The sequence below is a fragment of the Mytilus californianus genome, unplaced genomic scaffold (assembly GCF_021869535.1).
Source record: "Mytilus californianus isolate M0D057914Y unplaced genomic scaffold, xbMytCali1.0.p SCAF_5, whole genome shotgun sequence".
Classification (NCBI taxonomy): Eukaryota; Metazoa; Mollusca; class Bivalvia; order Mytilida; family Mytilidae; genus Mytilus; species Mytilus californianus.
Window position 1 is genome coordinate 69,290,633 of NW_026262701.1, and position 22,941 is coordinate 69,313,573.

Genomic DNA, 22,941 nt, shown 5'->3' on the forward strand with positions numbered 1-22,941 from the left:
TATATACATCCAGACACAGATTGAGGACATAGTCTACGTTTGGCAGTTCTAAGAACATAATAACTTCTGACGAACCACTAAAAAACACTCGTACAAATCTGCCTATCACAAGTACAGCAGAAATATATAGTCCAATAATCCTGAAATGAAGAAATTAGTGAGTTTTTGTTAGTAAATAAGGAATTATAAAGCTGATAACTTGACAATACAGTATAATCAACAAGTCACAAAAGAAATTTCTAACTCAGTGTTTTCTATGCATCATTAAACTTGTATTTGTACATACACTTTCATGTTTCTTAACAGCATAACTTTAAATGTCTTACCCAAAATCTGCATCTTAAACAAAATATCATGAGGTAAGTCACAATAATTTACAATGAAAATACTTATTTTATATGGTCTTAAAAAAATAATAAAACAGTAGCTCACATTTACTATTTTCCTGACATTCTTTCATGCTTTCAATGTGATACCATTTCACTAAAGACAAATTGTAAGAATTTATAAAAGAATTAAAGAACTTTTTTAACTAGTATATCAAAATTTAAAGGCCGACAATGGCAATTTCATTAAAAAAAATAACAATTTTAAAAGGCCATTTTCTTTTTATACAAGTATTTATGTGAACATAAAATATGAAATATAATTTCAAATTAGCTTAAAAATTCATATGTTACACTTTATAGACATACATATTGCACATGATCATGAAACTATATGAAGCTAAATATATATTTCTTACTAAACATCCCAAAACTACACGACTAAACTAATGATACATACTCTTAGCTACTAATATAACAATTCTACTCACAAAATGGTAGTTTTTTAATATGTAAAAGCTTATACAAAAATCACCTGCATTTGTATTACATAACACTGATATATATAAAATTGCACAGTATAAAACATCTTAAAAAGCTGGTTAATGCTAAAAGTTATATTAGCTTGCATGTAAAATTATATTTTCAAAACATTTTTTTAACAAAAACACTCTAACAATAAACTGCCATTTTAAATCATTTTTTTTCCTATGCAATATAACACATCAACATATACAAGATTATTTATTTTACAATTATTATGTATGAACCTGCAAGTTTGGGATTCCCACTATCTTTTATCAATTAAGAAATGAATGCTTCCTTTTGTAATTTTATTGGGGTGTAAAAGCGTTGACTGAAGCACATTTTGTATGAAGCGCTTCATTCTAAAAATGTGTGCAACACTTTTACACCCCAATAAAATTACAAAAAGAAGCATTCATTTCTTATTATTACATTTTTATGCTAATAAGACCATGAAAAAAAAGTTTGATCAAGTTTTTCTTTTATTTACCTGTGCATTTTTTTTGTGGTTGCACGTGTCATCACGAATGTAACATTTCATTTCGATATGAAGGTCAATTTTTGAATGATGCATGATTGTTTTTAGCCAATCAAACTAACGGATTCTCGTGAAACATACATGTAATGTAATTATTTCCCAATAAAGAAAAAAGTAAACATAAAATAACTGATGCTTCCACAAGGATTTTAGTATATAAGTTGCATATAATTATCAGTAATGAAGACCAAGGTCATTAAAGAAATTCACTTACAAATTGTTCTTCGAAAGACCATTGTGACATACAGAAATGAAAATCATACAATCTAGGGGAGACAATTCAAATTGTCTTCTTTCATACTTACTTTTAATTGATAATTTTTTCTTAATCTATATAAATGGTACATTCCTGATTCCACAAAAAAAAATTTAAATGTAGCCTTCATTTAAAAAAAAAAAAATCCCAAATTTCTTCATATGCTTTTCACAAAGTATAAAAACATGACAAAAATATACTTAAATAAATAAAAAACAATGAAAAACCAATATCTTCATAAGACATGTAAGAGGTAATAGTTCTTTCATGAAAACATACCCTGTAGATCAAAATGGAAAGAATTTACAGTCTTTTCAGACAAAACCAAAAAATTCCAAAATATACAACTGATAAAATCATTTTACCATAAAATGAATGCAAAGAGACAAACACAAAATTGCCATTAAATTTGCTGCAAATCTTTAAATATAAGCATGAATGTAAAATGACTAAAAAAAAATATATAAGTATACAAAATAGAGTGTAATTGATGAATATACAATATGTCAGCAAGAATGGCAGAAAAAATTATGGTTTAAGCAGTACTCAAATTTATACATCATTTGAATTTTTTCATATTTGATAAGCTTTCAAATATCAAATAAGGTGTATGGCCACTGCAGGTTATTATTGCATTAACAAATATACTTTAACTTCTAATTCAATATCTTTCAGTTCCATCTCAAACATTAATCATTCTTTTTAGCATCGGTGATGACGAGATGATTTGGAAGTCTTGTCCATTTGACACGAGTCTCTGCTGATCGGTAGAAGAATATAAGTTTGGCGTAGAGATCTTCTTCTAGACGGAATTCTCCCATTTCTCTTACAAGGTACAAATCTAAACAAAGCTGCAATGCATTATCGATGTAAGGTAGTTCATTGTAGGTGATATTCCCTATCAATCCTGATGTACTCAGTCGTAAGATTCTTCCAATCAACAATATGAAGGAAATATACAGTCCAATTATGCTGAAAAGCAAAGACAAATTAGAGAATGTGTTTTTTTACAATTAATGACTATATGTACAAAATAAATAAAGAATATAACCTCCTCTTATGTACCAGTAAAGGTATAATCTGAAAGTAGTAAACAAGGATGAATAAATGTTTAGGGTCAACTATTTTGATGACATAAACTTGTTACTGTGTAATATATATCAGACTCGTGCCATGTTGAAGCCTTTTTAGTTTGTTAGATCTGTAATGTTTTCTTTGCTTTCAAAACTTTGGTGAACCTTATGGTTAATCCAGAACCATGAGTAATGTTTATGGAATGGATATCATCATTTTTATGTTCTAGATCTACAAAAACCCAAGGATAGTGATCGGAGCCACCACAGAGGGCCCCACTGCATGTAAATAAGTAAATGGTAATGCAATTCTAGAAGTAATCAGGGTTAATTCATTAAAACATAGCTTATACTGATTGACAGCATAGATTTCACTTAGGCACTAATAATGTAAGTGATATTCAACATTTAGATTTATGCTACAATTGAAATATCCACTAGTACAGAATTGAAAAGATTTGTGTCATTTTTCACCTTGACCTTCAAAGTACCCCATTTCCTACATGTATAATTCATGGGGTGTCTTAGATCAATTTACTTTTTAAATATAATCATCAAGCTATGGTTTTCTTTCTAGAATCTGGCCCTCCTTGTCCGGGGGAATAATAATCCCAAGTTTCATCCCCAAAATTTCGAAGGGTTTTTTAAATTTTGATATTAAAAATGATTTTTGTACACATGTACAGGGGTGGCTTAGCTGAACAAAGTTTTTGACAATAAATTTCAATGTAGTTTTCTTGTGTTTTGAACACACCTTCTAGCAGTTGTGAAACATCCTGCAAAGTTTCATTACCAAACTTCAACATGTTATGAAGCAGACAGCAGAAGCAATTTTTGTAAAATATATATAGAGGCTATATTGAACTAAAGTCATTGACTATGACTCATAGTTTTTATCCCTGTACATGACCTACCTGAAAGATGCCAAGTTTTATCATCTAACTCAAAGGATTTTAAAGTTATAGAGCAGAAGCAATTAAGTACATATGCACAGGAGTGGCTAAGTTTAACTAAGTTATTGAACATGACTTTCAATGTATACATCTTCCAGTATCGGTAAATATAATCATGCTTAGTGTCATCACCAAAATCTAGGGGATTTTCAAATCAGAGATCAGAAAAGATTTTTATACATATGCACAGGAACTTATTTTTTTTACTATGACTTTCAATATATAGTTTTCTTGCTTGCAGTGAAACACTTTCCACTAGTGGTGAATAATCAGACCAAAATTTCATAACTGAAGTCCTAGATGTAAAGACTAGGGAGCTGAAATGATTAGTGACATGCGAACATCTACATGCATAAATATAAAATACAAATGTATACAGAAAACTAGAACTTACAACTGTATATATAATTAAAGGATTATATGAAATGCACAATAAAAAGCTTATTACTGTATTATAGGCCTCTGCTGATTAATTGGCATGTTCTTAATAAAACAAGAATTTTAATGTGCTAACAAAGGATATTTAGGTCTATTCCTTAAATGTTGTTTTAACAAAAGATTGGAAACAAGAAACACAATTTTCAAAATTGGCCTCAAAGGGCAAGGTTAAAGGCAATCTGTGTGTCAATTCTTGTTATTTTCAGGTACATTTGTATAGGGATATTCATAAATTGATTAGAAACCAGAGATAATTTTTTGTTTCATGAATCAAATGTCTCAACAATACAGAGCTGTTTAAATAAATAAAATTAAAAAAATATCTGATAGGGAATGTATTATTACAATTCAAAATATGAAAAGGGTGGGGTACTGGAAGTCTCAGCTCCTCAAACCAACCATAAAAGGATTTAAGTGCCCCCACCCCCATATAATGTTTTGAGATTCTCTCACTTTGTTGACTCTGAGAACTTGCAGACCAAAGCTCATTTACATCTACATGCATAAATATAAAATACAAATGTATACAAAAAAGCATTCAAAAAGCTAGAACTTACAAGTGTATATATAATTAAATGATTATATGAAATGCACAATAAAAACTCAAATCTGTGTACAAAGCATTGGGTATCGCAGTGCTGTGACTTAAACTTTGAACATAATACAATATACACGGTTGTAAACACATATATAAAATATTCATCACACAAATTTTTTTTGAGGAAGGGTGTACAATAAAAGCAATCAAAATGTCAGCAGCTGGAACTTATTAAAGATAATCATAAGGGCAATACATAATTAATTAGATATAGATAGGTTTCCATTAACAACTTTTGAGCAAGAGTTATTTCCCTTTTGAGGCCATGCTGGAAGTCTAAGTGCACAAATTCCTTCATAAATCAGTCAAATTCAAATTGTTATACTGACCCCTAAGCTTAGGAAAACATGTTTTTCTGAACAATTTTCATTTATTTTAGCCTTGTAAGTATCTAGTAAGGATCTCTTATTATTATCTGACTTGTGTGTATTTGGTAAATCAAATCATATATCCCTCCAAAATGGCAGCCAAGGGAAATAACTTAAACTCAAATTACTTCATTGGAAACTTATCTAGTGTAGAATCAAATGGGTGTGTATCATTTTATTTTTTTCCCCAATTCAAACAACTCTTCACCAAATATGGAGATAGATGCCTTTAAATGTGGATAAGAATTTCACTGGGACACAAACTTTATAAAATGAAAAGATCTTAAAAATGACAATCAACTGATCATTGACCATAATAGGAAATAAACAAAAATTAAAGTTTGATATTACTTTAAAAAGTAAATACATGTACATGTATGCTCCAAGACATACAATTGCAATCAGATTTCTAATATATACATGTACATACAAATTCTCCAATAAATATTCATTTGTTTAAATAAAAAGTATCAGTTTATCATTTATTATTTGAAATAGGCAGACTACATGTATTTGCTAATCCAAAATTTTTTGGAGTGAAATTACTATTCTTATATTCTAAGGCCATGAGGATTTGTGTTGCTTGAATTGTTCGTTGTTTTCATTTCCAGCTGCTGAGGTGTTAATATAGTATTATAGAAAATAAATACAATATAAAGTACCACTTAAGGCTATAATTGTCTGTAATTATAGAATAGAAATAAACATGAAGTCTGAAAGTGTTTCTGATGCTGATATCTCGTAATGTGTAAAGCAGAAAATTGGTTAGTACTTTAGAAACAATAATGTTTGTGGCAAACTACTTCTTTCACTACAAGCACAGCATTTAAAAAAGTATTCAATGACATTTCAAATTTCAGTAACTTTAATAATTGAATTTGAATAAACTATAAAAATATGTTCCCCAAAAAGGCTTATATCACTTAATCATATAAAAGTGACTTCCTGAACATAAAATTGATCCTCTTTTATACTTTTATGAAGTATATTGAATGTATAGTTAATAGCTTTTATTGTGAAAATAAGTATTCTTAAACTGTGTGCGTCCAATGTGCTTTTCTAGATATAACCTTCATCAGTAACACTCAAACACAAAAAGTTAAGGATGTTCGCTTGTCAAGTTTTGGAATTTTTGTCAGATTTTCCGAATCCTCTGGTTTTATCCATTTGAATGCCTTAAAAAATTTTGCCGACTAACCCCCAAATTTACTTTTTATAAATCTTTTTCATGTATAATTATAAGCCATCTGTAAAAGTCTTATAAAATCTTTGTTATTTTTTGAAGGTTTTTACTTGTCAATGATAAAGCTATGAAAAATCAAGAGAGAACATTTTCCCTCTAAAATTTCAATGGCTAATATCTCGAAAACAAGCACATTGACCTATATTTTTTTTTTTTGCTCTTTCGGTTGCTTTATTAATCCTCTATCAATGAAACTGAGTAGCAAACTTCCTTAAAAGCCAAGGATGTATGAATATTGGAATATGATATCATGAAGAGATAACAATCCAACATCATCAGTACTTCATATATTTTTTTAATTTTGCTATACACAGCACAGATTTTATCAAAGTTTACCCCGAATAAGAAAGCTGTAAACAATTGCTATCCATTAAATTTTGATTCCAATGTATCTATAATTATAGCCTTATATGATATGACACCAATGGTTTACCATATAAAATGTGAGAAGAATACCTTTCATAGTCTCAAAATATGAGGCAGAATTTGAAAGGTGTAATGATAATCTCTCTATTTTGATCATTTCAAATTCAGATAGCACACATATCTTGTAAATTCTGAAATTATTGGTGTTTTTAATGTAAAAAATGGGACAGTATCAGGTTAGCAATAATCAAAACTCGCTTCATAATTTCAGTAGTGATTTTTCTTCATAACATTTTTAAAATCGCATTAATTAGATATCACATTTCTACCAGAAATTAGTGATTTCCTCTAATAAATACACACGTCAATTTCTGAATTTACAGTATAGTGTAACTATATAATTGTTTTTATTTTGCAACTCATCTCAAGTTCTTTTCAACTTTCTATTGAAAGAGTCCCAAAAAGAAAGACCAAATGTGATATGAAAATAAAAACATTTTCATAATTTGATAAACATGGCATCCATAAGTGTTTACACATAATACAAAGTAAACAATATCAACCATGGTATATACATATATTTCACAAAGCACTTTTTTGCAATATATATACAAGCACATGCATATCATTCCAAATGAATTTAATCACACAAAATTTAAGCTTAAATAAGGAAAAATAAAACTATCAAATATTATATAATATATATAAATCAGTCCCTCTAAATAAAACTTTCAAATATCATATATAAATCAGTCAATCTAAATTAGAATCTCCTGGTTTTAATGACAGTTTTCATTTAATATTTGCCAGTATCAATCCAAGATTTTATGGTTTTAAATTGTTTCTCAAGCAAAATCCCAGTCAATAAATGGTTATCTAGAACTATCAAATCCTAGGTGGCTATAAATATATAACAATCCATTCTCTTGTATCTATAAATAATCACCGGTATTTTTTAATTTTTTATTTAGAAATGAGACGAAAAAAAACCAAGTATTATCAACCATGAATTTGATGTCCTGCAATTTTAAAAGTTCTCCAACCAGAATGTTAAATAAGATTATTTTAAAATATTCATTCAGTGTGAACTGTAACAGCATCTAACTCACAATTCAGACAAAATAAACAAATAGAGTATTTACATATGCACATAGACAGTTTATTTTTCAGGTACAAAAGCCTTTCATTAAAAAATTTCACAGTCTCTGTTGAATTAATCACAAACATGTCAGCACTTTGGTTGAATTAGAGTTTGATTCGGCAAAGACAATAATTGTCACAAGCAACACAAGGGGTGCCATTTGTGTAGCAGGATATGCTTACCCTCTGGAGAACCTGAGATCATCCCCAACTTGTTGGTGGGTTTACATGATACTCTGTAATTCTTACATGTAGTGTTGGGTAGACTGTTGTTTGTCTTCTGTTTTTTGTTTGTCCCTTTGGTATCTTCTGGCTCTTTTGTGTTCAACATCGTATTTTGACTTCTAGATACGTTTCTTTTATAGCGCTGTTACAGACTGCTGCCTCACTATGGTATGCCTACAATCTACTTTTTATTCATTTTCAGTATTGTACTTTGATTTGTTTAATAGTTCTTCATAGTATTTTTTCAAAATTCTTACCCATAATTCGTTATGAAACTAAATCCAGATGGCGCCACTCTGGCATTAAAGGTTATGAGGGAAATATGGGAGACAATTTTATCTGATTTCCCAGGACTGGGAGATATAACTGTACCAGTCATTAACTCGTCAACTTTCCACCACTCAACCACAGGATCATTTCCTTGTAAGTTCATCTGTACTTTACTGAGACCAATACCTGAAAAATATATAAAATGCTTCTGAAACCTACAAAACCACTACTCGTTACCAAAACTATGGGAAAACATTTATAACTGAGACCACCACAAGAAGTATCTGATCTACATGATTGTAATAAATATTTTGAAACCGATAATAAAATGGAAACCTATGTAAACAAAAGACAAGCCAGATTTTAAAATATAATAATTTCATACCATTTTTATTCGCCCATCAAAGACAGTATAAAGACGGTAGATTAAACGTCTGTCAATCCACCAACACTTTGTAAGATTACTCAAATTTGCTTTAACCAATTCTCATGTTATTTTAACACAACATTAGAATTGACAGAAAAAAGCTCCCTTTTGAATTTGAAATTTTTGGCTCTGTTGTTCCAGAGTAAAAGGACTATATCCATTTATATTAAGGTAATTTTTCACATATTCCAGCATAAGGCAGGTGGGCTTGACTCCAATCTTGAATGACTAGGATAGTCAATTTTCCTACCAAATGTTGTGATTCTCCCTGGCTTCCTCCACCGATAAAAACTGACCGACATAAAATAACACAAAAGTCCAGAAAGTGGCATTAAACACCAATCAATCAATCATTTTCTTTTCCTTGAACAACAAAGATGTCACAAATAATAATATAACATCCATCATCCATACCTGATAAAGCATGGTTTCTAGGAAATATAAACAAACAAAAACATAAACAGATTCAGAATAAATGTAACGATGAGTATTATTTGAGTGCATATGGAGAAATACAACATTACCATCATTTAAAGTCTTGATTCCAGTTGCTGCACCCTTGCTTGGTATCTTCAAAAACCTGGGGAACAATTTCGTTATATTCCTGTAAAAGAATTACATAACAGACATATATTCTACTGTGATGATTTAATACAAAACAGACATATATTCTACTGTGATGATTTTAATACAAAACAGATAAAATTGAGAATGGAAATGGGGAATGTATCAAAGAGACAACAACCCGACAAAAGAGCAGAAAATAGCCGAAGTCCACCAATGGGTCTTCAACACAGCTAGAAAATCCTGCACCCGGAGGCGGGCTTCAGCTGGCCCCTAAACAAAAATGTGTACTAGACATATATTCTACTGTGATGATTTTAATACAAAACAGACATATATTCTACTGTGATGATTTTAATACAAAACAGAGATATATTCTACTGTGAGGATTTTGTCTATTTTAAAATAAGCCAAACAAGCCATTGTGGAATATACTTTTGCCATAGTTAAATTGAAATAAATTGTATGATTTTAAAAAGCGGGACAAAAAAGCATGGAACACATTTTTACAAGTATTTTGGCATGTTATGTGCTGCCATGACATGACTTCTCATTGCTTGAGGATGGCAATTAGGGTTTCAACCTACAATAAAACATCTTTGAACTATCAAATACAATTGCATGGTGTTTACAGGGATACTAATTATTGTATATGTATGTTTTTTTGCATGTACTTATTTTCGCGAATAGAGCATTGCTGATAAATTCGTGTGTATTTAATTTCGCGGTATTTCCTAAAATAATGAAACATAAATAACGGATTTAATATATTAAAATGCTCATTAACACGATTAATTTAATATTTATTTGTTTAAAAATTGTATAAAACACAATAAACAAAGATTATTCCATCATCAAATAAGATGGTCTGTTTGATAGAAGTTATTATCCGATTAAGTTGTTAGTTACACAATAAAACTGTCATATTTGGCTTGGGGCATTGTTTAAAAAAAACTTTTATCCTTTAATCCTTAATTGGTTTTATGTTTGGATCACTGGTGTTGTTTTAACAGTTCCACAGTTCAAATGAGGTTATTAAAGTATACAAGGTTAACTTGCATGTGCAGGTGGTTGTAAATTACGGTGATATTTATTCAATGTATTTTATATGCATGTAAGTTACATTTGTATTCGCATGTATTTATCTTTGCGAATAGTAACCTACCGCGAAATCCGTGAAAATAAATACACCGCGAAAAAAGTACATATACAGTACTGTAAATTTTAGTGATTAAGGTGAATTAAAGTTAACAACCAACTTTCAATCTGACAAATACATTATTAATAAAATACTTACAATGGTGACTGTGTTGCATTGGTAAGTATATCTCTTAACATTGTTTGCTCGTGACTGTCTAAAGTTCTAACTATCTGAAAGGATAATGTATCTCCCGCTGATGCTGATGCAGGAGTTCTGTCAAATGAAAAATTTACACAATTATAAGAAGCCTCAAACTACATTATGCATTTTATTAAACTTTTTTACTTTCATCCCTCCTTAAACAGCTCTCTGAAATTCTGATATCATCATAAATTATTTTTATGATTTTAAGAAATCAATAATCTTGGAAAAACAAATATTATCTAGAAAACAAATACATGCTCATTTTGACATAACTTCCTACATTGTTGATTCTCTCATTAAATGTGAATTTTTTTTTCAAAATCAACGAATAACAGTAGGATTATAGCATGATAAAATGTAAGTTACAAATTTCCCCCAAAAATGTATGCTAATCTGCAAATAAATTCTTTTTTTATGGCCCTGCAACAAAGTTGTTGGGGCCATATAGGTTTACCCTTATCCGTCATTTGGTCATTTCGCAAAGAACAGTTATACAGACTTTTTTCTAAACGCCCTTCACATATTGAGCTGATTTTTAGTATGTGAGTCTACTATGATGAGTTACAGATTGAGTTTACATCTGGTACCACTCCACTGATTTGTATCAAAATTACTGGCTTTGGAGTTTGAAAATTTAATAAAAATAACAGTTATACAGATGTTCATTCTCAAATTTCCACTCCTAAAAACGGCTTCAAGCTTTTTTTGTGAGCGGGGCCATTGGTGTCGTTCAGACACATCTAGTTTATCAATAATATACTGGTACCTCAAGAAAGTAGCATGGAATTCCAATCTAGCTTTAGTTGAACTGGATAACTGTTTGATAAGTTCATCTTTACTCGGAGGACTAATTCCCCACAATGATGTGGACTGTCCATTCAATACTATCTCTGTTACATCTTCTGGTTCATATGCTGTCAAGAAGGCTATGGCATTCTGTAAAGTAGTACGGCATTGCTTAGAACTCATAAACTTAGAATGTTTTCTTTTTCATTTATGTGATTCAGGAAGAAGAGCATATAGCAACCATTTAGGCATTTAGGCATTCAGATCTGCCCGAAAAAAGAGCCGAAAGATACCTAAGGGACATTCAAACTCATAATTTGAAAATAAACTGACAACGCCATGGCAAAATAATGAAAAAAACAAAAACAAAAGACAAACAACAGTATATAAAATACAACATAAAAACTCAAAAAACTAAAGATTGAGCAACCAGAAACCCCACCAAAAACCAGGGGTGATCTCATGTGCTACGGAAGGGTAAGCAGATCCTGCTCCACATGTAGCACTTGTTGTGTTGCTCATGCAAGTACAAACCTGATGATTAGTGTATTTCGGAAGCTCACATTCAAGGACAATTGGAACATATCTGTCATAATGGTGTCAGTAAAATTTTCAAAAAGATCATTTCAATGTCACCACAAGGAACTCTTTAACTGAAGTTACTTCTACTTTTTATTCTATTGGTCTTTGAAAAAAAATTGCTGTATATTTAATCTAAATTTATATGTATTTTGTTTCTTAATTTATTTAAATAAACTGAAATTATTAAAAACTGCACTTATTTGCAATTTAAGCTTTTATAGACTTTTCAGACATCACTGTGTCATCATAAATGATATTTATGAATTGAAAATGGTCATAGTACATCATGACATTTATATTACAATTCTATACAGTAAAACCTGGGTAAATCAGACCCTGAACAAACTAGTTTCCTGTCCATTTCGGCTGAAAATGGAAGTCCTTTGTAAAAATACCCTCTGTAAACCGGACCCTGTGTATTCCAAAATTCCGTTCTAATTATGCAGTCCCAATACCCTTAATTACATTAATTAATACCTGTTAAAACCGGTTTGTTTAATTAATTTCACATGATAACAGTATTGACCTATATGCAATCAAAACAAAATTGTTTAAACAAGAGTTTTTTTTAGGATAATCAATTAGTGTTAAACTTGTTTTTATTGAAACCATATTAAGTTTTCATTAAGATATTCTAAAAAAACAATTTAAATACATCCTCGCTGAATATAGCTCAGATAGAACTTATGTTGTATAAACATATATACAATTTTTTAATGGCGGAGTGAGAAAGTATATTGTGTTATTGAAATGCTGGGTTCCCTGTTGTAACCCTGAAACCAATGACCCCGATAATGGATAAGACCCTGACGAAGACATTCCGTTATTGAGTTTATGGGTTTGGTACATTGTATGATAATGTTTCGATCATGATAAAATAACGTTTGATAAAATTCTTGCTTTTTAATTGGCTTTACTAACATAGGAAATGAAGGATGGAAGTAAAAAGAAACTCTCATTGAACAATTTAAACTACGCAAGGATTCTGATGAAACTGAAAACAATGAATTGAAATTGAAAGTGAAGCTAAAGAGTCGGAGACAGATATTATTTTCTTTTTAATTCGGGGGACAACCGATTTCTGAAATTTCTAAAGCCAATGAAAACAATGACTGAAAACATGATCGTGCATAATAAAATGGTAAAAAGGCAGAAAATACTTGTAATGTTCATGTCTTAATATTTTCACACAATTCATGACATACCGTTTAATACACAGATAATTACGGTATTTGTTTTGATTTGTTTACAGTTTACAAAGAGACTTAACCTTTACATGCATAAATCTGACGTCACAAGTCTAGAACTTCCTGTCAAAACAGAAACCTGAATAAAGCAACCCACTGTCAAAACCGGCATTTTTCAAAGTCCCATAGCCGGCCAGTTTATACAGATTTTACTTTATAATCAAAGGCCGTCAGTATAATCCTTCCCAGATATATAAATGAATTTGCAATGTAAAAACATTTCAAGTTTATAGAAAAACACAAAAATTAAACAATGAAATTACCAGATTTCCATTGAATGTCTCTTTAAGGGTCTTATACTCAGCTGAAGATAAAGCTCTAATTCCTTCTGTCTGTACTGTCATCTTATAAATCGGCTGTAAACAAAATAAAAAAATGTAATCCAATGATGCAAATACAACCACTTTGACAAAAAACAAAAAGTTAAAAAAGTGCTCACACAATAAAACTCAGCCTCAGTGACAAGCTTCTGATTAAATATGAAGTCATTCTGTTCAAATATTCTGGAGAAATTGTGTGAGGAAAATATCAAGTTCATTCAACATATTGAAACATTCAAAGTATTGGCATACAGGAAGTAGGCATCTGTCAGATCTGAAAAGTGATCACACATTGCAACTTATCACAGTCAAGCTGCTGACCAACTATGAAGTTATTCTGTTTAGAAGTACCTGAAAAATGTGCGACAAAAATATCTGTTGGACTGACAGGCAAATGGTCTTGGTAATTGTAATATAGCCACCACTTCTAGATTGTAAACCAAACTCACACATTTGATGTAAAAAACTACAAAGTAGTTTTGAATAATGCCAAAATGAGCTGTCAAATCAAGCGAATATGAGAAATCAAACGAAAAAATTAAAAGTATTTTATCCATAAAACATGAAAACAGATGGCAAAGTTCGCAATTAATTTATACCTGGAATCCATTGATTGTCATGGTAACTGTACATTCTGTAGGTGGGTTGACCTTGAAGACTGTATTGGCAAATGAGAAGATGACAAGTGGGAACCAGATTATAAAGATGATAATAACCAACAGCAATCCTCCTACTCCATACTTTATCAGGGATTTCTTCTTAAATCCACGTGGAGTGGGATAATTCTGAAAATTATCAAATCACTTGTAGTAATACTTTAAAGTGAAAAAAGCAATCTTAGAATATAACATTTAGAAAATGCATAAATGTAATGACATAAAAACACCATTAACATATGTCTAAAACATTTTTTTTCTAAATACACTCACAGATGTTTTTTTCTGTCATATTTGATAGATTTTTCATATCTTAGCTAGAATTTTCACGTCTTTAATGACCAAATCAGTACAAATCTTTTACATAAACTAGTTGAATCGACTAAAGTAGACATTTAAGTGTTTAAAAAATGTCAAAAATCTTTCATCAGATGTACTTCAAATTTTAGGCCAAAATCAGCCCTTACCAGACCTTCTCCTTTGTTTAATGAGATCAAATACCAGATTTATGGTAAACATACCCTTTCAATGTCCCTCCAACATTTTAGCTGATACACATTAGCATAGATATCTTCCATTTGTAGCCAGCTTCCTATTGCCATTGTAGTATCTGTCCATATCCAGTCCATTAAAACTCTTAATTCCAACAGGAATGGGATGGCCAAGAACCTGAGTATCAATAATAAATTTAGTCAAACAGAATTATAATCGGGGTACAATATACTAAATATATTTATATATGTTCGTTTCAAAGTTTGTTTTTTATAGCTGTTATTGCAACCTTATCTTTCCCCAAAATTGAATTTGATAGAAAAAATTAATACATGATAATATGAACACCACTTGAATATTTTCAATCAAATCTTAATTCAAATGCAATATGACATGCAACAGCTCTTTGATTGGATGACATCTGCTACCAATTCCATGTTTGATGGTTGGAGTCATTAACAAAGACCTTGAACCTCAACATTTCTGGGATACTTCAATATTTGTTTTCAACATTTATGAGTATTGCATAGATGTATTTACACTTGTATGCAAATTTGTCCGCCATTACGTAAAATCACACAAGTTCCCGTAAAATTTGACGTCACAAATAACAAGCATTCTGAGAGTATTGCATGGCAATACATAGTCCCCTACCGGTTAAGAATTCATTGTACTGGAACAAAATTCTAACTTGATCTATAACTTTGCATGGTGTAAACTATATAACAAATATCAAGTCAATATCTTCAAGCATGACGAAAAAAAGTGTGGAAAACTGATTATTTGAGTGAATTTTCAAAGTCCAAGGACCATAACTCTGCACAAAATCATCAGACCGGAACAAAATTCGAAATTAATCTGCAACTTGTCATGATAAAACTATATACCAATTATTAAATCAATATCTTCAAGCACGACAAAAAAAAGTGCGGAAAACTGATTATTTGAGTGAATTTTCAAAGTCCAAGGACCATAACTCTGCACAAAATCATCAGACCAGAACATAATTTGAACTTGATCTGTAACTTGTCATGATAAAAGTATATACCATATTTCAAATTAATATCTTCATGCACAAAGAAAATTAATGTGGAAAACTGATTTGCCGGACTAAAACATGGACAGACAAACCAACAGACAGACATACGGAGTGCTAACCTAAACCCTTAGACTCCGTCGGTAGGGGACTAAAAATTGACTGTTGCTTGACGTCAGAAGGTTATTCAGAGCAGATCTAAGGTCATTCGGAGACCAAATTCAGCTAAATACCAAAAGTGTAAATATGTTTATTAAATTAGTAATATCTAGGGATACAATGATGACAACACTTCAATGCAGTACATTTTTTTTTATGTACTACTATTTCTTAAATACAATATGCGTTTACAAGAAAACTTTTATGAAAAATATCTTACGAAAGCCATACTTACCCTTTGTACAAGAACAAGTTTAGGTAGTTGTATTTCTTGGTGAGGAAATTACCCAGAATTCTTGTGGGATAGCTTGATCTGATCTGATAGGCCGACAATCCAAAGTAAATACACTTCACAAAATACCATAACTGTGCTGGTCTGTTCTCAGAAAACTTCCTAAAAATTTATCATAGGTTTGTATGTTATATGTGTTGTTTTCATTTTTTGTACAGACATGTTATGTTACATCACTAGCCACACTTCCAAGTCAATTTCCACATCCTTTGCATTAAATTGCACATAAAACATTGATAAGTAGCTCAAATAATTTAAATTCATAGGAGGAATATCAATTTGATTTATAAATGAAATTAGATGTTGCTGACCACAATAATGCTTTGAAATCTTTAAATTTATGCCTTCTTAAAAAATTCAACAACAGAAGACAACAGCATACATATATGTGCAGTGGTCTTATACAGGATTTTTTTTTCATCTATTATATTTATATTTCCATGAATTTTCTTAGCCAGTCAAACTGATTTGTATGCTGATAATTCTTTCATACAAATTTCTGTTAAATCAATAATTGTTCTCATAAAAATCAAGATAGGTGCACTGGTTTTGTCATAGGTAATGACTGTGATTAAACAAGATGGATGACAATAGGAACATGAAAATAGTCCATACAAGGTGAAATTCATTTATAATGATAAATGAAACAGTTGTATAGTAATCTTTTAAGAAATTTAAGGAGTCCTTGTAAATCATGCACAAATAGAATTGATCAAGGGTGCTCACAGGATTGATCTGTTTCTCCGAAAAATAAAACTTTTTGAATTATGTAAGTAATAGAGGTTCTGTGTGAAAATCTTACAAAAAGATACCTCCACCCTTGTATTCATCTTTATATGCAAAGTATTAAAATTGAGAATGGAAATGAGAATGTGTCAAGGAGACAACACAACCCGACTAAAGAGCAGAAAACAGCCCAAGGCCACCAATGGGTCTTCAACACAGTGAGAAAATCCCACACTGACTGGGTAGCGATATCATTCAAGACATTCACCAGTACTGAGTTGGATATGGCTTTGTATTTTCTAATATTGAGATGTCAATTTGAACTACCAGGAAAGTTTGTGACCTTGCAGACCGACACTCTCCTTTTTTTATTCTGGTCACACCCCTTGGTGGTGGGCAACAATAGTATCAAGCATCATTTAAATCCTTCAAAGCATTTTAAAGTTCAGAACCAGACAACATTTGCAGACAGACAGATGTACAGACAGTGGTTCCTATACTCTATAACCCCCTTTTCCCCTAACTTTCTACTTTACAAATTCATCGTGTGCAATTTGGTGTAACTAATGTGCTGGTGATCATTATAGAATTGTTAATCTAAAGAAAAGGGCAACAAGACTTATACTTGATGTGTATCCTCTCTATCCATTTCAACCACTTTTTAGAAAAAAAGGCTTCAATGCTGTAGGGGAGATAATCAAACATTACAAATACATTCTTATTTATAAATAATCCAGGAAAAATGCAGCAACAGATTTCTTTGATAAATTATATAATATTTCTGATGATAGCCTTTATTCATTTACACTGTTGCTAAAGAGATATCTTTAAATTCTGAAGACAAAAATACAGTTATATGAAAAGCCTTTCATTTACTAATATTTATATATCATGGAACAAGTTGAGACTACTAAAAAATCTGCCTAAGCTGGAAACTATGATTTATTGCTGAAATAAATATGTTCAGCTACAATTTCAATTATATCAATTATGACCTCACATAACTAATAAAACAGTATATTTACTTGTGATTTTAATGAGTTGCAATCATTACGTGAATAATTTCAACTTATATTTGTGGTTAGTTAGTTCACATTGACACAGTCTTAAACATTTTTAAAGTTATAGAGACTGAAAAGGAAAAAATGTATATGTCACGATGGATTTTTATCATTGAACAGCGGTCAATTAATTACATTAAAATTCTTTATATTGATGAAAAATCACCTCAGTCAAGAAATGAATAAAAAAACAGAGTTTCAATGTCCTTCGCATTGCACATATTTTATATTTCCAAGGGGCATAACTCTTTTTAAAAAAGTCGATCGTCCACCATTATAAAACTTGTCCTAGATATTGCTGATATTAACCTATGGTATAAGTTTTATAAAAATCTGGCATGAATTGTACCCGTGAGAGTGATAATGAGACCATTTTCCATAAATTTAATATTTCCAAGGGGCATAACTCTTTTAAAAAAGTCAATCAGCCATTATTTTAGAACTTGTCCAAGATATTGCTGATATTAACCCATAGTGTAAGTTTTATAAAAATCTGGCAAGAATTGTACCTGTGAGAGCGCTAACAAGACCGGACGGACAGACACACGGATGGACGGACGCCCAGTATTTCCATGTCCCCCGCAACGCGTTACGTTTTTGTAAACTCAGTTCAAACCTTTTTTTTGTGACTTTATATAAATTCAACCAACCCACTTCTTTTGAGGATTTTGGTAAATTCAGTTAAAACCATTCGTTTTCCTCGTTTAAGTGAATTCAGTAGAAAACTTACCTTTTAGTGACTTCAGGTAAAACAAAGAACATCCATACATGTAACAGTATAACCAGTACAATTTGGAAGATAAACTTTCCTAGGACATTCTTCCTTAGATACAGGGCTCGGTCTATAATGATCAGGATAAACTGTACTACCAACATGATCAGGAAGGGTATAGGAACCTGCAAAGATATCATATCATGGTAAATAGAAATAAGAAGATGTGGTATGAGTGCCAATGAGACAACTCTCCATCCAAGTCACAATGTGTAAAAAGTAAATAATTATAGGTCAAAGTACAGCCTTCAACACGGAGCCTTGGCCTACATCGAACAGCAAGCTATAAAGGGCCCCAAAATGATAAGTGTAAAGCAATTCAAACAGGAAAACCAACGGTCTAATCTATATAAAAAACAAGAAACGAGAAACACTTAAGAACCACATCAACAAACGACAACCACTGAAACTGGTTCCTTATCTACACTTAAGATATAAAATTCAGGAAGCAGTTCTGAAATTTCATAGCAGTCTGCCTAAAAATACCTGATTTAGCAAGTCATCTGGGGCAAAAACAGTTCAAATTTATCAACAAGTAACCAATGTGACTGAACAGTTGGAACCTGTGTTTGGGACATAAGGCAAAGTCTTGAAATATAGTCAATCCTTTAATTCAGGACCACAGTTTCAAAAACCGTCTGGAAAAGTCTGATTTATAAATGGTCATGGGATCACAGTTATCGTCCTTTGATTTTGGTTGTCTACAAATACAGTCCCTAGTGTGGACAGTGTATTACTTTTTTTTTCATACCCCTTCCAAATTCATTTCTTCATGTTTTATGCCTCAAATAGTAAGTATAGGGGGATGAAATTACACTGTAAAATAATTTGGGTAATGAATTTTTAAGTAAAGTAGTGATTTGGTCCAGTTGAATAAGGTTAAAAACAAGCATTCTGAGAGTCCCCTACCAGTTAAAATTTCATTATACTGGAACAAAATGCTAACTTGATCTATAACTTGTCATGGTGTAAACTATATAACAAATATCAAGTCAATATCTTCAAGCATGATGAAAAAATGTGTGGAAACTGATTATTTGAGTGAATTTTCAAAGTCCAAGGACCATAACTCTGCACAAAATCATCAGACCAGAAAATAATTTGTACTTGATCTGTTAATTGTCATTATAAAACTACATACCAATTATCAAATCAATATCTTCCAGCATGACCAAAAAAGGGTGGAAAACTGATTAATTAGGTGAATTTTCTAAGTCCAAGGACCATAACGCTGCACAAAATCATCATACCAGAACAAAATTCAAATTTGATCTGTAACTTGTCATGATAACACTATATACCAATAATCAAATCAATATCTTCAAGCATGAAGAAAAAAAGTGTGGAAAACTGAATATTTGAGTGAATTTACTAAGTCCATGGACCATAACTCTGCACAGAATCATCATACCAGAACAAAATTTGAACTTGATCTGTAACTTGTCATGATAAAAATATATACCAAATATCAAATCAATATCTCCAAGCATAAAGAAAAAAAGTGTGGAAAACTGATTTGCCGGACTAACGGATGGACAGACAGACAGACAGACAGAGTGCAAACCTAAAGTCCCCTTCGACTTCGTCAGTAGGGGACTAATTAGTATGCCAGAAGCTGTACAAAGAATTCAAGACCCCTTAACATAAAATTGTCCATATTTTGAGTTAGAGCTGATGAAGTTTTCTATAATTTTGATATAATTTGTCCCATAAGTAGTACACCACAATGTAAAAATATTATTGAGAAAGTGCAGGTGCGATTTAAAGTTTTTTCATTTATTGTCAAGCAGAAATGCACTACGAAATAACTGTGTTCTCAGGCCTAAGAATGACTGTCTTGAATGTTACTGATCTTGACTGTAATGTTTTTTTTTATGCAATTAAGTAAAGAAATCGATGTCTACAAAAGTCTTTTGGCTGCACTATTTTTACCCACACATGCACATTTGTAGCTACTGTTAATAAAATCTTTTCAAATTAGATATCCTGTCTACAAAGCAGTTGTCAATTGGATGGCAAACAGGTGATGCTTACCAATTTATTAGAAAATACTGGTAATCTGTATGTAACCTGATACTAACCTATCTTTTTATATTGCTTCTCATGTTTTACTGATTTTGCAATTTAGCATCTTCTGGTGGCCTATTGTTTGATATTAACTGAAAATCTTTCAGGTGAATAGAACCTACATATCTATTAATAGTATCACATGTTTATTACAACCAACGTATACTTACTTTGTCTTCTTGAATGTAGGATGAGACATCTCCAGTTCCAACTGATTGCTGAAAATAAAAGGCAAAAATTCGACCGTTAAAGAAATTCAATACTTATGCCAGTACTATTATATTCTATCATCATGTACATTTCTTAATCAGATTGTATTTTTGTATTTGTATAATGATCATTGCACAATACCCCATTTAAAAAGAGTTTATTGTTTGTATAACCAAAATGTGAATAATGTAATGTGATTTGTGGCATAGCAATTTTTTATGTTGTTAACCAATTACAGGGTTATGGTGTATTCTTTGGATATCATCACACACAATGCTTTTGATTCTGACACCACAAATTTTACTTTTCACGGTTTTTCATAAGCAAAAGGAAAGCTGAAATTAAATTCTTCAATGAAATGCATCTTTTTAATTTCTTTCTATAAGCAAACTATAAAATGAACCATTCTAAAAGCAGCAAAATTTTCTAAAACCATAATAGATTCAAAAAAAGTTAAAAAAAAAAAATCCACAGTATCTAAGAACTGTTTTTTTACGGTTATAGGAATGCACATTGAAAAATAAAATGGCACTACCAAAATTTTATTGGACATACAGACAGAAGAATAGACTCATGTAAACCAGAATACCATCACATTTTGGGGCAGGGTTATAATTAATCAAAGAAAAGTATGCTGGTTGCGGGGGAATTTTGGAAGTCTCTTCCTACACTTCCAAGTCCGATTTAATTGGCCGTTTCAAAACCTAAAGGACTATGGGTAATTTTTATTGTTCATACTCCAAAATGAAAATAACGTCACGTCATTGGTTGCATTTCAATTGTTTAGGACGTTTTTAACCAATCACGACGCTTTGGTGTACACTTTTGAAAATATTTCCCAGAATGCATTAGATTCTAAAACGGCAAATTGGATAAGGCTTACAAAATATGCTGCTTCTCTAGAGAATCTGTGGTAGTCTGAGAAAATTCTGAATTAATCTCTAATATAATACAATACTAACCTGAGGTCCAAATGCTGTGTAACCAAACACTACTATGAAGAAGTTAATAAAATCACAGAAAAACATGGAGGCATATACATCTGTTGTAGCATTGTAATCTGGATTGGTCACCTGGTTATAAAAATCCTTGAAAGGGTTCACCAACTTGCCTAACCTATAAAAATTAAATATTCATATTATTATTGCAATAAAAATATACAGTATCTATATATACTGGACATTATATGAGATTTTCAATATTTTTCAAGTACTGTAAACTCAGAAATTATTGCGTGCATTTATTATTGCAATTTTTGAAGAAAAGACATAAATGCAAGATTAATTATTGCGATTTCAGGAACTTCTGCATACAGATATATGTAACAGATATCAGAATGCGAGTTCTTGTTATTGCGATAATCAGCAGGTCACATTATTCGCATTAATAAAAATCTCCCAATAATTTCTGAATTTACAGTAATATCACTCCACAAATGGTGAACCACATATTACATAGCTAAAGTTTCTGTTGAAAGAATTTGTTAAAAACACAAAATCAAGTATCAACGAAAACACAGATTTTTTCCATGAAATTAAATGAATACAGTTTTGTTGATGATCTAGCAGTATCCTTCAGAGGCCCTCATGGCCAAATTTTGTTTTATTTCTGGTAGAATACAGAATATTTGTCTTTATTTGTATATACTTAATAAATTTTGATGTTTTAATTGATACGAAAAAAAAGGTCGATTTTTTAAAAATTTATTTGTGTTTGATAATATACATACATAGACATTTCTGCCTTTTTCTTCTTGGTGTTTGGATCCTCTAGACTCTCCTCTATACTACTGTGTGCTCCAGAGCTCTGTACAGTACTACCAGACACAACTAAGTCAGTATCCTAATAAAGATAAACCAGTAAAATAAATCATATTTGTG

The 22,941-nt window shown here is 31.0% G+C and overlaps 1 protein-coding gene across 3 annotated transcripts in view; it reads right to left on the reverse strand.

Moving 5' to 3' along the window:
• LOC127701257 (piezo-type mechanosensitive ion channel component 1-like) overlaps positions 1 to 22,941 on the reverse strand; it is a 128,180-nt gene continuing 105,239 nt past the window's right edge. For all 3 annotated transcript variants that reach the window (XM_052205077.1, XM_052205076.1, XM_052205075.1), the window contains 13 exons: positions 22,791 to 22,903; positions 22,024 to 22,177; positions 21,022 to 21,069; positions 18,743 to 18,909; positions 16,169 to 16,327; positions 14,768 to 14,915; positions 14,190 to 14,375; positions 13,534 to 13,626; positions 11,422 to 11,591; positions 10,608 to 10,724; positions 9,271 to 9,350; positions 8,307 to 8,505; positions 1 to 2,617 (listed from right to left, as the gene is read on the reverse strand). In XM_052205077.1, the coding sequence (XP_052061037.1) occupies positions 2,335 to 2,617; positions 8,307 to 8,505; positions 9,271 to 9,350; positions 10,608 to 10,724; positions 11,422 to 11,591; positions 13,534 to 13,626; positions 14,190 to 14,375; positions 14,768 to 14,915; positions 16,169 to 16,327; positions 18,743 to 18,909; positions 21,022 to 21,069; positions 22,024 to 22,177; positions 22,791 to 22,903 (1,917 nt within the window). In that variant the 3' untranslated portion in view covers positions 1 to 2,334. The remainder of the gene's footprint in view (positions 2,618 to 8,306; positions 8,506 to 9,270; positions 9,351 to 10,607; positions 10,725 to 11,421; positions 11,592 to 13,533; positions 13,627 to 14,189; positions 14,376 to 14,767; positions 14,916 to 16,168; positions 16,328 to 18,742; positions 18,910 to 21,021; positions 21,070 to 22,023; positions 22,178 to 22,790; positions 22,904 to 22,941) is intronic.